The 16,902-nt window shown below is 44.8% G+C and overlaps 1 protein-coding gene across 7 annotated transcripts in view; it reads left to right on the top strand.

Moving 5' to 3' along the window:
• The window catches only part of qkia (QKI, KH domain containing, RNA binding a), a 73,706-nt gene that overhangs the window by 24,714 nt on the left and 32,090 nt on the right, over positions 1–16,902 (top strand). For all 7 annotated transcript variants that reach the window (XM_020647991.3, XM_020647993.3, XM_065966467.1 and 4 more), the window contains exons 2-3: positions 1,375–1,517; positions 11,483–11,599. In XM_020647991.3, the coding sequence (XP_020503647.1) occupies positions 1,375–1,517; positions 11,483–11,599 (260 nt within the window). The remainder of the gene's footprint in view (positions 1–1,374; positions 1,518–11,482; positions 11,600–16,902) is intronic.

Here is a 16,902-nt window from a genome sequence, read left to right as displayed (position 1 = left end):
AGTTAGAATGTATGAAGGCGTGATGACAGCTGGGCTTAGTTACAGCACTTTCATTTAAAAAAAAAAAGCAGTCTGAAACATTTACCACACATGACAAAAACCTGTGGACGAAACGAGCACAACATGGTAAGCCATGTGCTCATGCAGCACAGTGATCGTTCAGTCTTGAATATCTTGTTTTCATGATCGTGGAAAGCAGAAATCATAGCTGAAATTGAACCTTGATTAATTTCCCAGCCCCACTTCGAGGTCAGGCATGCTCCGCTAAGGGCAACTTTAGTTGAGTGTCAGGTTCCCCTGCTGGAGTTTAAAATAAAACTCTGAACTGCTCTGAAGTCTCATGAGACATGGAAATAGTGCCTAACACCCGCCCCCGCTCCACCCCCACACACATCACACCTCAAGGTGTCACAAGTGCGACCATTTTGTTTCAGCTGTTTCACACTTGAGGCAGAAATCTTTGGGTGAACATTTTACTGATTTACTTTGTGTTTCAGCTGTCGTATATTTTGATCTTTACTTTGGAAAGTTAGAAAGTGCAACTAGTTTGTGCCCCCTGATTAATGGGTGTTACAACTGCAGCCATTCACAAGTACACACACAAACACTGGATGAATGGATGCTTTATTCAATGACACAGCATTCCTCTGGTTTGTGAATCTGTGTGAGCGGCAGACTCAGTCAACGTGCCTGACGTAGAGTTATGTGTGTATGTTTGAAAAGGTGGTTGGAGCTGAAGCCGCTGTCAGCTGTGTGTGTGTGTCCGTGCGAGAGACGGAGGTCCATTAGTTTTATCTGACAGAAGGATCAGATCAGAAGGCATGTACCCGAGCGATTCTGTGCGTCTCTTCTCCCCACCTGCCCGGCTGCCCACTTGTCACAGGTTACTCTATTAGAGAGCAGCCACTGGGGAGTGGTAAGGAGAGACAGGGGGCTTAACCCCTAAATAATGCAGCGCTTAACTTGTCTGGAGCATATATAGAATAAATCTTGAAAAACGACCCATCTTCTATTGCTTTCTGTGCAGTTTGCTCTGAAAAAAAAAAAACATTTCCTGCAGCTACAAGAAGCACCCATGCTCATCTGTCGCACATTGTCACACTTGCAGGCTGTGACAGTTTGTGTTTTTATGTCCAAATACAAACTGTCAATAAATGACAAACAAATGTTCAAGTTTTTACTCGAGGCAATGGACACATTTCTTCTGCCATGTTTATTTATTTTTTTACTACCACAGTTTATATGCTACATTAACCCTTTGCCTGGAAGTGGAAATTAATTGGACGTTGATATAGATATATCTATTAAAAAAATAAACATTTGATATTGTTGCCGGGCAGCTGCTCACCACAGTGTGTGTTTTGTGTTTTTCAGAGATCAACAGAGTGCGTAAAGACATGTACAGCGACACAGTCAATGGCCTTGTGGAAAGACACCCTCTGGAGCTGCCCGAGCCTATGGGACCCATCGTCCACCTGCAGGAAAAACTGTTTGTGCCTGTCAAAGAGTACCCCGACGTGAGTAGCTGCTTACTTCATTTCACACTGTCCAAGCTTAACACACATGATATCGTGTGTCAGAATATGTTGTTGTCTAGCCTTGTGTGTTGACATGCATATGAAAATGAAGTCACACACAAGCACATACAAGCAGAGAGTCGGTCTTTTGCCTGAGGCCATGTGTCTTTGTGGTGTGTCATCACAGGAATGGCGGCTGCTGATAGATCAACAATCTGTCCGCTCTGAGAGCATGCATGCTGTATCTCTCTTTTTCTTTCTGTTGTACATTCCTACTGACCTCTTAGTGCGTCACACACACTCACACATCTCTTCATATTATTTGTCTTTTAATATCCCCCCTTGCTTTTCTATACTATAGTTTTTAATCAATAGTGACTGGGCTTGTAGCATGTAAACAAAGTTGTTAATGGACTGCCGTTAAAGAGGCATCAGGTGGCAGTCTAAGTAAGTCCTGGTCTCAGGAAAACATGGCCTGCTGGGGTGTTTATGGGCCAGCTCAGTGGTGGATTAGTACTGAGAGGGAGAGAGAAAGAGGGGATTGGGAAGGAGGAGTGTCATGAAAGTAAAAAATAATAAATATTCAGACAAATGAGATGGAACTCTTTTGTACCTACCACTCATAAGGGGCTGGTTGAGAAAGCTTTTCTTACATTGGAAAAGTCCACACACACAGTACATGAGCAAGTGTTCCTAACAAAACTACAAATAACTATGGGGGATGTTTTTTGTACATCATCAGTGTTCTGATGAATATATTACTCTACATGTAGGTTTTTGATTTGCTGTTTTAATTCGTCTTAATCCTCCCTCTGCTTTACTCCATATAACCTGCCCACGTTGCATTTCTTTTTGTCTGTGAGGGAAACACTATAATGAGTCAGTAAAAGATGTTTTACAAAGAATTACACGTGTGCATGTGTCTATTATATGCAGAGCTCTTGAGGAAAAGTGTGTGTGTAAGGTTTTGACCACGGTTGGTCAGTCACCTCCCCGTCCTCGTGGTAATCTTTGACACACACACATGAATGCTTGTGTCGCGTCTTGAGGAGGAGCAGCGATTCTCCTCGTAATCCCAGCAGTTTGCAGAGAGGAAATGAATGGAGGGAGGTGACGAAGGATAAGGCACACTGTAGAGCAGGGCAAGGCCCGGCCAGGCGTGGACTGCATTTTCACCCTGACAGAGTTGATAAGGGGGCACCAGGGACTAGCTCGGATTAGCTTAGCTTCAGCCGACCCAGCCAGTAAGCTCGAGCTGAATCAACTGGCGACGACACAGTTTTTGACCTTTCATCTTAAGGGCAGCACTTCAGATCCTTGAACTGTCCCCCTCTGACCCCTTTGATTTATTTTTCTTTATCTAGCAGCCCTTTTTTATTTCCATAATCATGATTTCAATCACATTTTAAAGAGAAGTTAATTTGAAAGCTGTGCAAACGTACTGTAGTGACGATCTTTGGGCAAAAACAAAAATATGCATACACATATTCTCTGTAAGGAACCCTCTGGTTGGTTGATTGGTTATGCTGTGCTATGTGTGGTTGATTGATTTTAAACTGTTGTTGGTCTCTTGTCGTTGTGCTGCTCAAATCTGTTGTGTGGGTGTTTAGGTCGGTGGGTTCACACACACACACACACACACACACACACACACATACATACATGGACACAGACAGACTATATAAATTGTGGCATCCTCAGTTGACCCTCGTGTTCCCTTCGCTCTGCGTGCTATGCAGCTCTGCGCCGTAACTCAGCACTGTGTTTACGAGCCGCCGCCCAAGACACTAAATTAATTAGGCTTCCCCCTGGTGGCCGAGATGACTCGCTGATGACCTTAGCGGCCGCAAATTTACACACACACTCAAAATGCACGCAAGCATGTGCAAAGAAGAGACAAATACACATTCATGGTGATTCACAAACGACACATATTTCAATTGGACATTTAATTCTGGAACACATACACACCCGCCTTTCCTCCAAGTGGGGGCATTAGGTCTGCGGAAAAACAGGAAAATGTCATATAGCCATGTTATATATAGATGTGATGACTGGAACCAGGGGAAATCAGCAGCAGTGCTAGAGATGGAGTCTTTCTTTTTTTCTTTTCCTGCTTTCAGAAAATAAACCTGTGTAAGACGGTGTTTATGAGCAAATTTTACAAAAAAATGCTTACATTAAAACATGGTTGTTTGCACGGTCGGGTGATGTCTAGGTGCTGCTGATTGTAGGAGATCTGTGTATTTAACCTCAATGCTGCTCAAATACCTGAGTGTTTTCTTCCATGGAGGATAGAGAGTATAGTTATTTAGCAGAGGGGGGGGTGATGATGTAGGATCAGCTATAAAAGGATCTGAGGAAAGAAATGAAGGAAGAGAAGAAAAAATGCTACTTCCTTTTCCTATCTGCCTGTTGCTAAAAGGAGAGGAAACTTTAATGATGCTTATTAGACTTGGGAATATTTCCCCCCCTCTCATATTTCCGTCTGATTTCCCAGATTCCCCCAATAAAAAAAGAGAAGCATAGTGTGTGTGTGTGTGTGTGTGTGTGTGTGTGCGCGCACTTGAGTATCCGTTTGTGTGATGCTGATGCAATTCTGGTTTCTTCCAAGAAAGCAGGCATTGATGGCCCCGGTCTGTGTGATTTTGTTCTTGGCATCATCTCACCTGCCATGGAAGATTTATCATCGTTCATACTCGCGCCGCCCCCCCTTCTCCTCTGTTTTTTCACACTTCTGTTGTCATTTTGAAACACCTAAAATTTACTTACCTGCTTCCCGGCTTCCACTTTCCACAGGCGAGGTCAGACTCCCTCAGTGGGGCTTTTCTGTCCCACCTAGGTGTCGCCTGCTTTCGTTTAACTGGTAGATAATTAGATTGTCCTGGTGCCCGGATGCAGTGCAGCACGTCAATTCTTCCAGAATAACTTGCCTCGCCAGCATGCCTCCACTCTAATTCCCCTAAGTGTGTCCCTCCTCTGGCCTTTGTGAGCCCCACATTTGTCTGTAAGTGTGTGTTTGTGCTTAGCCCTGTGTCTCTATCACTCCGTCTGCCCGTGTGTCACCGCTCCCTCGCCGTTCTTCAAAGTCAGCCGTTTCCCGATGTCGTCAGTGGTGCAGAGCGCTGTGGAGCGTCTCCGCGGCGACTGCATCTTGACTGACAGCTGAGTCGCAGGCTATCTGATAACTTCAACCTTCAATTAAACGCTATCTGTGGCTGCGCTCCTCTGCCGAGCACACGCGCTCACACACACATTGATAGGCGGCTGACTGACAGCTCAGCATGTCATTTCCGTTTGACCTTCAGGCATCTGATAGGATGTGTGACATGTCTTTTAACTGTGCCTCTGTCTCCACTTAAATCCCAGTGCATTTGTGTTTGCATACTGTTAGCTTGCTTGTGGGCAGGTCACAAGTAAGAAATGCTTAGGTGTAAAAAAAGCAAACACAGACACCACCTTTGCTGTGCTGACTCCACGAAATGGGACGCTCTGTTGGAAGGTAGCTGCGGAGCAAATGCTCAACACGACTGTCTGGACTCTTCTCTCAAGAAGTGGACAATCAGTTATTTGGTTATATACATAGGTCTGTGAAAACAGCTGTGCAGTACAGATGTGCTGTGTGTTTGATGGCATAATGTGCTTAGCTCGTGTTTCATGAATGTCATGGTACTTAAGATTCTTTGCAAATAGAATCCTTTAAAACCCCAAACACCAATTTCCCCCTCTTCTTCTCCACCTGTCGTTTCCAAACTATCAATCCTCTGAGGAGCAGATGTGTGATCCCTCTGCGAAGTCCATATTTTTTGGTTATTAGTGCGTGTTCTGAAGGCTAATGAATCCAATTGCACAGCGCTAGTAAATCGTCTGCTTGAAAAAGATCAATGCCGGTTCTGTTGGCTTCGGTTGTAGCAGACTGGGGATTGCATTTTTGTTGTTGCCGCTCATCGGTGCAATAAAGAAAAAGTACCTCATCAACTTTGAACACATGAAGTTTAAACCTGTCACGGTGCTTTTTCCAGGTGAGGTCAAAACGCTCCAGCAACACTTGTAGTATGAAGATCCCACGTTGGTCTAATTTGAGTTCTAGCCTGAAGTTGTGCCGGAAAGTCCCGCTCTGCTTCTATTTATTGTCCTATTTCTAAGAACCAGAACCCTTATAATATTTGATGTATTTAGTGAAATCAGGAAGTGAAATAAAATGCAAATACAGATGAAAGGATAGAAAAGATAACGTGTGGTTTGCTACATTTGATGAGGGTGTAAAAGTGACCTTAATGCCTCAATGATTGTTTCACTTGCACTGCAGTGCACAGAGAAAAAAGGTGAGTTTCAGAGACCGAGTGTCCCAGGCCTCTCCGTTTCACTGCAGTAAAAACTGCCCGGACCAAACCGGCCAGTTCCCTGCACGCTGAAAGTCATTAAGCTTGTTCTCATGAGGGTGTCATCACTTATCATGCCAGCTCCTGATATCCTTCTGACCCCCTTAAGTCATTAGCAGCCCTGGAAATGTACCGGCCCACACCTCGCCTCGCCTCGCTGATAGAGTGGCAGAGTGGAGGATTTTGATATCTCTAGCTATCCAACCATGCGCGATGATGATAATTTGATGAACGGATGGTTTTTCTAGTTAGCTATTTGATGAGGAGGGTAATTACAATGAGGACTCTATTTGTTGTAGACGGTTTAACATGACGAAGGGCAACAGTGTAAGCGTTTGGATGTGTGTTTTAAATTGCTCTAATGATTGATTGTATGATTGTGAAGTTGTGCTAGTTTACTGTTGGTGCACGGTGTTTGGTGCTTCCTCTGCATGTTTGACTCTGCAGTGATAACACTTAGCAGGGAGGGAGGAGAAAACACAATGAAAGAAATGAAGGAGACAGGATGACCACACATGGGAGCAGACATGACCAATGAGAAGGGAGAAGCTCGTTAAGGTGGCAGAGCATGGCTAGCATTAGTCCACAGCTTATCAGGTCTGTCAAAGGGTGGTTTAATACTGACTTATTGTGATTTATAGAAGTGATAGAGCGGATGTATTTCATCATTCAACTCTTAATTTGTCTGTTTCTGTTGCATGCTTCCAAAAGTTCCAAAACTTTTGTGTTGTATTTCACTCACCTCTTCCAAACTTCCAGCCGACATCAATCTTTACGCCTCCCAATCCCTCCGTCTTCCATCCGCCGCTTTTCCACTCCTGCCTGCCACCCCGAAATAAACCCAAACAGAATTATCAAAGGAGTCATGGATTAGGCGTTAAACGCTGGGTGTGCTGAATAGAGAGCTTTGAAGTCTACAGGGCTTTGAGGCGAAAATGTCACCGTAAGGAATCTAACTCTAAATATTACCCCGTTCGACGCTCTGCAGCTTCACCTCCTCTGTCCTTTACTGTAGATCAGGCATGCTGTCTCTCCTCCACATCTCCACTGCCCCTCTCTCCCCGCTTCTCGGTTTACTGCTGCGGAAATGCTACGGATGCCTTGTGTGCATACATGTGTGAGCGTTGTGGTGGATCAGGCCACAAAGTGAAGGTTGGTTAAGATGGATTAATTGAATGATGGAACATTGTAGCTGAAAGATGAATGAGTGATGAAAGTTAGGCGGCCAGCTGGTGGCGAGGGAGGCCCGGTGAAGCTGTAGAGAAACGTCGATTTCTGCTGTGAAAGACCCATGACAGATATGCAGACGAGGAAAGGCAAGATCCTGTGTGCTCAGACAGAAGAGGAAATGGAAGCCTGTGTAGTTTACAGACGCTATGAATGGATACAGAAAAGGAAGAGACGTGGAAAGGGAAGAAGAGTTTCTGCAACGTAGCGCAGTGTTTAACTCGGTGCCCTCAGTGAAGCCTCCAAATGCAGACACTTCAAATGAAATGAGGAATCTTAGATATGAGGAAAAGTCAGTTTGGAATGATCTGTTTCTCAGTGTGTTGTAACATTAAGGAAGGGAGCTGAGTGTAAGGAATGACAACACGGGGGAAGGATTGATAACACAAGAGACGGCCGTGCCTGGTACTACCACGGATCCCACCTTGCACTGACTAAACTGTTCATTTCCATAAACCCCAGCTAGGCCGACTAATAAGCCATTGGTATTCTCCTCGTGGCCCCGGCCCTGCTCTTCCATAAGCCCTGCACACGCACACCCAGAGCCCTCAGCATGATCTCATTTCCTGTCTCCGCAACCACCACAAACAAACTCCATCAAAGGCTCAATTGTTCTGATTCTCTGAACGTTGTCGGTGGAACTGCTGTTTGCTTCTCAGTTGTTCCCCACAAAAACAAAACCCAAAATGCACACACACATACATACACACGCACACAAACCCATGTGACAGGCAGCACCGGGTGCCGAGGGTGTCTACAAGAGTTCACTCCATACATTTTGGTCCCACACAAACACACACTGGCAAAGACGTAGATATGCTCACAGCATAACCCGCCTGTGGAGTAGCGATAACTGGGGCTAAACAAAGGCCCCTTTAATGTCAGTGTAAGCCCTTGTCCTGAAGGGGTGTGTGTGTTTGTGTTTGTGTTTGTGTGTTTGTGTCTGTCCGTCCTTCTGTTTGCACATGAGCTGTGTTTGTGTTTACTGTATGTGCTTTCTGTGTTTGTTTGAAAAACTTGGCAGAACAGAGATAAAATGAGGCAAAAAAAAAAAAACAGAGTAGTGAGGAAGAGAGTTAGTCCACCCGAAGTCCTGAATCTGTAATCGTGCACTGATGGAAATGAGCAGAGGAAATAAGGGTGAAGTAACTGGACACAGAAGAATGCTGGAAGGAAATTCCTGCTTTTTTTTAATTTACAATTGTTTAACCCTCAACATGCTCAAAAGTTGTTTTCTCCCCTGCAGAATAACGGAGCAGTGGGGGAATGTTAGTATTGACAGTAATCATGACCATTTAGCTTACACACATTTGTACTTCCTGTTACAGTGTTAATTTAGTCTCGTTGAAACACTTGTTAAAAATAATCCCCGCCGCCACTAGTAACAGCTACACAAGGGCCTGTAGAGTGTGCAGAGCTGAGGACGTCCATGTGGAAAGTAGCGGCATTTCCCAGACTTGACTTCTGAAAAGTCGATTTTAGCAGCAGGAACAGAAAATATGAGAAGAAACTATCTTTTTTTTATTTTTGTTAGTAGGTGCGGAGGAGGCGAGATAGTTTCCTAAGAGGAGGTGAAGAGTGAATGGTGTATTTGGCAGAGAGGGCACTGTATCCATCCTACTCCTCTGGCTGTGCTGAGTGGAGTTCCTGGCAGGCTCAAACGGCCCCCTGCACCCTTCTGATAACTCACCCCGCTCTGGCTCTCCATTGTCTCCACATTCCAGTGGCTTAAAATGGAGGTCGCCTTTTGCTAACGTAACATATCGCACATCCACGAGAGCGGGGAATCTGCGAGCCGCCGTCCCCCCGCTGCGCTTTACGCTTTATACTTTGAGCTTTATGCAATCACTGAACTGATTTTGGCATCGCTTTTTATTTACAGTAGGGTTACACTTTGAAGTGTGTGGATTTATTTCTTGTCTTTTTGCCAGATTGTGGTGAGACGCTTCGTCAGAAAATGTAGCCTTTTGATGTGTCTTTTGGTTTCAATTTTCCTCGTGAGATATGTGTGTGTGTGTGCGTGCGTGAGTGAAACTTGTGGTAATCACTCGGCCAGTCACGACGCCTGCTCTGTGCCGCGCCCCCCCCCCCCCCCCCCAAAACCACTTGCTGTGAGTTTGTCTGTCACCATAAAAACTCATCTGACTCGTCTGACATCTGACGAGCCTTTTACCCAGAAGCCCTCTCTCCAAATCGGGAAGAAGGCATTGAACCTGAGCCTCTAAGCATGCATTGGCGTGCCCTAACCCCTTTATCCCCGAATGCCCTATCACATGGACTTCAGTGTGGAAATAGTGTGGAAGGAATGTGTTGGCAGCGTCGGCCCCTCTTGCTCTCTTCCTCCTTGAAAGACGAGTCATTCGTGACTTTTTCCCCCCTCTGACATCTTCTCTGACCTTCTCTCTCTTTATTTCTCTCGGCTGTCCTCAATCAAGCCCCGGTTACTGTCAAGTCAAGTCATCATCATCCGCATTTTCTCGTAACACTTTGGACTCTCGGATGAGGGCGGGGCTAAAATGATTTACAGTAGAGTGGATAATCTGCTCCTTTTAACCACATTTAGTTTGGAATAATAAGAATAAATCCACGTTTCCTTCTTCTCTGGTATCACCACATTAAGCTTACTCTGTGTGTGTGTGTGATATTTTCATGGAGTTAGGACAAATCGGTCTGATGAAAGAAGAAGTTGCACAGTGGGAAACTGGCAGGGGAGAACTTTTCAAACTTTGTAGGTTTGACTTTTTTTTTGAGAGCAAAACGACTGCTTTAGCATTTTTTTGTATTTTATTTTTTTCAAAATATTCAGTTGCTAGCAGGGTTAGCTTTAAAACAGCACCGGGGACATTGCAGGACACTGAAGTTTCTGGTTAACAGGCCAGAGGTCTGTTTATGTGTGTGTGGGAGCACCGCCGTGACGCCCAGAGCTCGGGGTTCACCCTTGTCTGCAGTGGGTGCTGTGATGCAGACGGACAGCTCTCTCCTGTGCTCCTTGAGGCTGTGAGTTTGTGTGTGTGTGTGTGTGTGTGTGTGTGTGTGTGTGTGTGTGTGTGTGTGTGTGTGTGTGTGTGTGTGTGCGCGAGTCAGAAGCAGGCGACCGTGCATGGTTGGTGGCTGACCTCGGACGACAGGTGCCTCTGCATCCCCTCAGCAGGCGCGCACACTATCACAAATAGCCCCTGCGCCAGTTTCCTTGATTCGAGTTAACCGAACCGACAGTTGCCTTGTGACAGAGCTACACAAGCATAAAGCCCGCGTAGCTGCATGCTACGATCGTCTGCAGGGACTTCAGCATCTCGGGGAGCGTCCCTCCTGCCACACAGACAGACAGGGCGACAGTTGCAGGCGAGCCCAGTGACGGGGACAAAATAAAAAAGAAAACAGCCTTCAGGTTTAGTCTGTTCTCGCTTGTGTTTGTTCCTGTAGTTTAGGGGGAACAACACCAACATCACGTTATATTTGCAATGCCCAAGTGATTAAATGTGACTTTCTGTGATGGCCTTTTTTGGATTTCGCTGAGGAATGGGTGCGGCGGGGTGCGTAAGCAGATGTGACTGCGTTTTAAGATTTTAATGCGGCCGTGTCACAGCTCGTTGTAGCAGTTAAAGAGACGAACAGTTGTGCTTCTTCTCATCATCAAGGAAAAGCTCTCCCCTGTGTTTAGCGAGCATTTCAACATTTCAGGTGTGGAAAATTTAGCTTGAGTTAAAAAAAAAAGAAAAGAAATCCCGTTTTAATAGTGTCAGAGATCTTTTTACCCATCATGCTCTCCTCCACCAGCCGCTGTGTGCAGTCTAAACACGGATGGTTTGTTTACCTCTTTATGCATCACTTTGCCCCCACCCCCCCCCCTCCCCTTTTCTCTCCTCCTTCCCTTCTGTTTTTATTTTGGCAGAAAATTGTGTTGGATTATTTCAACACATTTTCCCTTTATCCCGTTGGAAGCCAGTTTCAAGTGGAGAGGATTACGTCGCTAAATACGTTTCCTTTTGGTACAAAGCTCCAAAGCCACACACACCAGTGGAAAAAAAGAAAAGAAGAGGGGCCTTGATAAGAAAACTGTGTCAAGTGCACTCACCTCACGTCTCAACTCTCCTCCCCCTCCAACATCTTCTCCCTCAATATTCCTCTTTGTTTGCTCCCCACCATTTACACCTCGTCTAATTCCCTGTAGTTAATTTTTATTTTCTATTTGGGACTATTTTGACATCTAGTGGGAACGGCTTAAGCCTCTTCAACCTGCATCCACCATGGTGTTCTGATTCTATTTACTGACACTGTATTATGAGGGAGATTTGAATGTCTGCTCACCCGTAGATTAACTGATTTATGTCTCTCTCTCTCTTTCTGTTTCTGCAGTATAACTTTGTGGGGAGAATCCTTGGCCCTCGGGGACTCACAGCCAAACAGTTGGAAGCAGAGACGGGATGCAAAATCATGGTGCGAGGCAAAAGCTCCATGAGAGACAAGAAGAAGGTAAGCTCATCAGCGTGGCAATGAGCCCAGTGTGTTTAACGACTTTGATCCCTTGATGACGATGTAACTCATTATATTAGATTCAACATCCGGAAATAAAGAAAAAATAACATTTGGAGCCATTCTCTCTCTCCATCCTCCAAGATGTTATCCTCCGTCTTTAGACATTGCTCAGAAAATAAGGGACAAGCAGGGTCCGCTGTCACACGTAAACATCCCAGCAGCCCCTGCAGCAACACGAGGCACACACACGCACACGCACACGCACACGCACACAGACTCTGGCTGATGCCTCGTGGGTGCATTCTGACATCTGATAGGGCTGTTTGCAAAACGCTGTGCTGTGCGGTGGAAAGTACAGGGGGCAGTAGTGAAGAAGGCAGATGATGCCAGTGGCAGCCTCTATTTCTGGAGCAGCAGAGCTGAGTTTGGAGACATAAAAGGCGTATGTTGGGTGTTTATATATCTGCAGTTAGAAGAACTTTTTTGTGGCATTTACCTTCAAATTGTGTTTGTTTATGTTGCACATCTCGACATTTAATAAAAACCTACATATTTGATTCAAGTCCCACTATGTTCAGTTCCCCCTGTACTGCAGTGCTCTCAGGTCAGCCTTGTAATAGTACGTCTTTTAAGCCTACAAATCTGACTCATAGCATATTTCAGCTGCCTACATATGACTATAGAAGCCTCACACCAGCCAGCCAGAGCAGATGATTAAACAATGAAAATCGAAGCTTTCAATGCTACAGCAACTTACACTCATCCCTGAGGGATTGCAATGTGTGTCAGATCAGATTTAGTGATGCACTTTGAAGTTACTGTGAGGACAAAATGACAGTTTGGAAAATTGTGATATTTCAAGCATCTGTGCATGTTTTGCCCATGGGCTTCAGCCGTGACTGTTTTTTTTCTATTTATTTATACGTTTTAATGTGCGTTTCTTTTTCTCACTTGAATTACACCTTTTTTGGAGTCGCGTCTTTTATTGTGAATGTTTTCCCTTTTTCTTTTTTGTTTAAACGTCCCTGTTGCTCTGACTTGCCAGACAGTTGTGCCATATTGCAACACATTTACATAAGTGAGAAGAAGGGTATTTCATGGGAATCACCTTCCGTACACACACACACACATACTCATGCACACAAAGTCCACCACACACACTAACAGAAACAGGCTTCACACACAGAGATGTACACAGATTTTTCAGCTGAGTCATAATCTAAGAAGCTCTAGTTTGCTGCAGGGCCAAACGTTTTTCTTTCCTCTTTTCTTTTCTCTTTTTTTTTCACGGCTACTCCACTCGTATTTTAATTCCTGTCTGCGTCTCTTATTTCCCATGGAGTGTGTTCATTATCACAGAACAAGATGAAGACACTCTGCTCGGCTTCTTTCTTTGGAATTAGATCCAGAAGTAGTTAAGATGGGAGCGAACACGCTCGAGCATGTACAAACCCTCACATACACTTGCAAAGTTCGTCTTAGCTCATTACATGAATCTGAGATAACCCCCATCATCTCGGTGCCAAGTGAAAACTTAATGATGTGTGCCACTTTGTTTGGACAGAACCTGTCAGAGGCCCCGTGCAATTACTGCACTGTAAACGGCCCGTCGAGTAAAACATTTAAATGTAAAGAAAGATGAGCAGGATCTGTACTCAGTGTTGTGATACGTGATGAAGTGAAGAACCCAATATCTAAATTGTATCATATAAAATCTTGTATCCTCTTGATATGTAATTTTACAAGAGGCTGGATGTAAACTGTAACATTTAAAGGCGGCACGCCTGGTTTTATTGACACATCTGTTTTATAACCCCGCCTCTACAAAGCGCCATTTTCGTAATAGTTCTTCAACATCACAAACTGCTCGCTAACTAACTTTACATTAGACATGCTGCCTGCTTTAGATATCTACAGTAATGTGAGTTAAAAAAATAAAAAGATCTGCTTGGTCACATCTTTTGTTGCCTCCACCACCAATCATCACAACACTTGTGCCCGACCGATATCAGATTTTTGATGTCGATATTGGGAAGTCCGATAACGATATTTCGGCCAATATCGTTCTTATCTTAAATTTGTGTTCAATCTGTAGAGATAGATATACATTTATCGTGTTGATCCCTCAAATGCAGTTTTCAAACACTTGTGGAAAAGATATATAAAAAAGACGATATGGTCACTCAACTGGAAAGTAATTTTCATCACTCTGGAGTTTAAAAAATCTTGTTGTGATATGTTTAGCGCCCTCTGCTGGTGAAAGAGAACTGCTAGTGTAATACAATGACACTCAATTTAAATTATATTTGACTGGTGAATAAATCTCGTAATATCGGCGCATATCTGCGATGAAATTAGCAGATACTGATAGTCACTGGATTTGTTAATATTTGATATTATCGGCTGGCTGATTAATCGATCGGGCTCTATACTCATCATCAGTTTAGCTCTCTGCACTCAAGAATCCCATATTTGTGCCCGTTTGTGCCGTAGCTTTGGTTCAGCCCTCAGACAAAGCCTCAGCTGTGGCCTCCAGTCGCTGCATCCTCAACCTCAGTATTTTCAGCTTGATGCCCTGTGGCAGCAGAGGAAGCCGCGAGAGCAGCTTAGCCAGTGTGTTTATTCAGGATCCATTAGCGGCAGCATTTTTATGCTCTCAATAATTCAGCTGGTTGCTCCCTCCTGGGCCGCACTGCCTGGCGGGGAGTCGGCTCACTGGAGCTCTGCAGTGGGAGAAGGGTTGAGCGAGGGGAGGGGAGGGGAGGGGGAAGAGAGAAAGAGAGGGGCAAGGGGAGTAAAATAAAGAAGAATGGGGAGAAGAAGAAAAGCAGATCAAGTACAAAATAATAAGATGGAGAAATAAATGTGGGACCTCACTCTTGGCTAAACAGACCAAATACAATGCTGATAATTAGTTATATCCTTTTTTTAAAACTCCTAATCCCTTTTTAAATTCTCTGAATATGAATATCCTGATCCTGATTAAGCTAGCCTTAGCTTCTCCAGTCATGACCAGACAACGTAATAGAGGATTCGTTTTTTTTCTTTATATAGACTTTATATCTTCGACTAATGAGCATCTTCTTACCGTGGTAGCTGCTTTTGTAATTTGCTTTGAAGTTGAAGTCTTGTATATCTCTGTGCATAGTAGATATAGACATAGTAGATATGTACAATAATCTAGGATGTGCTTTTATCTTTTCCTGTATTGTATTGGCGGCCATATTTGCTGGTTGAAAGGGATGAAGCTACAGAACTGGCCTATGTGTTGTGTTGGCAGGTTTTAGTTTGAGCTGCATTAAGTGTCCTTAAAGAAATGGACATGTAGAAAAGCCTGGGTGACGGATACATCTCCTGTGTCTTTCTTTTTTGTTTTGTTTGTTTTTTACTTTACCCATAGTCCCTACATGACATGTGTCAGCTTAAATTGCATTATCAGCAAATTCAGAATACAGAACAGAGCATATCTTGTATATACAAGTGTCTATATCATGTCCTTACATACAGCCCTCTGTTGTCCTTCTGTGCTCCCTGTAGCTCCCTCCTGCACCTGTTTAGCCTGCTGGCATTAAGCCTTGACCCCAGCAGGGTACGGCCTTTGGAATCAAAGCAGAGGGGACTGTTCAAAGCAGGAGAGGCAGAGTTAAAACAGGGTCAAGACTTTTACTCATGAGTGTGAAGTGCAACGGTGCTAGGACAAAATTGTGGCACCACATAGTCCGAAATCCAGTCCAGGGAGGGTGTGGTACGTAAACTCTGACTGAAGGTCAGTCAAGGAAGGGTGCAAGGATGAAAGCTAAGCGTCTGTAAATGTGCGCCCTATTAAGTGTCCTTGAGTGTCTAATAAAGGGCTTTCAGCTTTAGGTTCAGGGAAAATGATGGCATTGACAGGATCATTAAAGTTACAGCCCGTCTGACCTGCAACTGTCTTTTTTTATTTTTAAGACGACTTCTCAGAAGAGAAAGACAGTCTTCTATTTTTGTAACCTTTTCGCATGTGGTGTCACCCATGTGGAGAATGAAGCCTTGGAAGTTTCCTGAGCTCAAGCTGAGGGGCGTGAAAGCCGGCAGGAAGACAGGTGCTGCACAGACAGGCGACGGACGTCAGGCAACACAAGCGATGCGCAGTCTTTCCCCTCTCATCCTATTCTTAGATGTTGTTTCTACATGCAGGGGCCGCGCTATTTATTCAAGCCACATAGTTTTTCCAAAAGCGATTACCCCTCTGCTATGTGCTTATTGCCACGGCATTTGATGTCGGCAAGCGCGGTCATTCCTGTCGGAGGCCTTCCCAGTATTCCCCTTGAGCGCCCCCTCTCCATTCTCACCCTCCTCACTATGCCTTCCCCCCCCTCCACCGGTCCTCGTGTTTGTCATGCTGTCACTTTCTCTCAGGGGGGGCACAGTGACCTTGTTCACAGGCAGTCATGCTGGTGAGGGGGCATGTGCGCTTTTTCCCTCTTTGACCACAATCCAAACCAAACCAGAATATGCCTGAGTGTCGGCATGCTCACACCAAACATGTGAGATCAATCTGTCAATATCACAGCTTTTATGTCCACCATGTGCTTTTATGTAGCGCCCTGCATGCAGCAGCTGGGCCTGTGTCCCCTTTTAAAAAAAAAAATGCTGAGTCACCTTCCAGTCCCCATGTCCCCTAATAGGCCATGAGCAAACAGCCATGGTGGAATAATGGCCTGACTGCTGAAACTAGGCCCTCCCCCCTGTGTGGAAAAGGGGAAAACGAGAGTGGAATATTGAACTTTTTTCCTGAGTGTGTGTGTGTGTTATAAAGAGCAGTGCCATGGCAACAGGTCTCTGTGGAGTAGAAAGGAGGTGGGTGGCACTCAGCTCAAGCTCTTGGTGTGTGTGTGTGCGTGTGTGCGTGCGTGTGTGTGTGTGTGTGCGCGAGCTTGTCGATTCTTTTGAAACCGTGTCAGGTGGAACCCCTGCAGAGCACTGCAACGCCTTGTTTGTAATCAAGGCACAATCACAGTCGATCACTACTTCCAAATGAGCACTGATCTGAAGTTGAGGTGGTGAAGTGTGGGCGGGGTTAAATGACACGTTGATCATGAGCAAGCTGTTCAAACCCGCACCAGCAGCAGGAGGGCAGAGATTTGAGATGAAGCGGACTATCTGACACACTGATGTCCTTTTGATCAACAAAACACAAAATCAGTCTATTATTGTATCACTTTTGACATTTCTGTTTCATCATCATCAAATCAGATGTAACCACCATAACTTCATAATCCTTTTTTTTCTGTGGTGACACACATAAGAGAATCTGAGGTTTT

Source organism: Labrus bergylta, chromosome 18 (genome assembly GCF_963930695.1).
Source record: "Labrus bergylta chromosome 18, fLabBer1.1, whole genome shotgun sequence".
In the NCBI taxonomy this organism is placed as follows: domain Eukaryota; kingdom Metazoa; phylum Chordata; class Actinopteri; order Labriformes; family Labridae; genus Labrus; species Labrus bergylta.
Note: the sequence above shows the minus strand (reverse complement) of the source record. Positions and strands in the feature narration are given on the sequence as shown.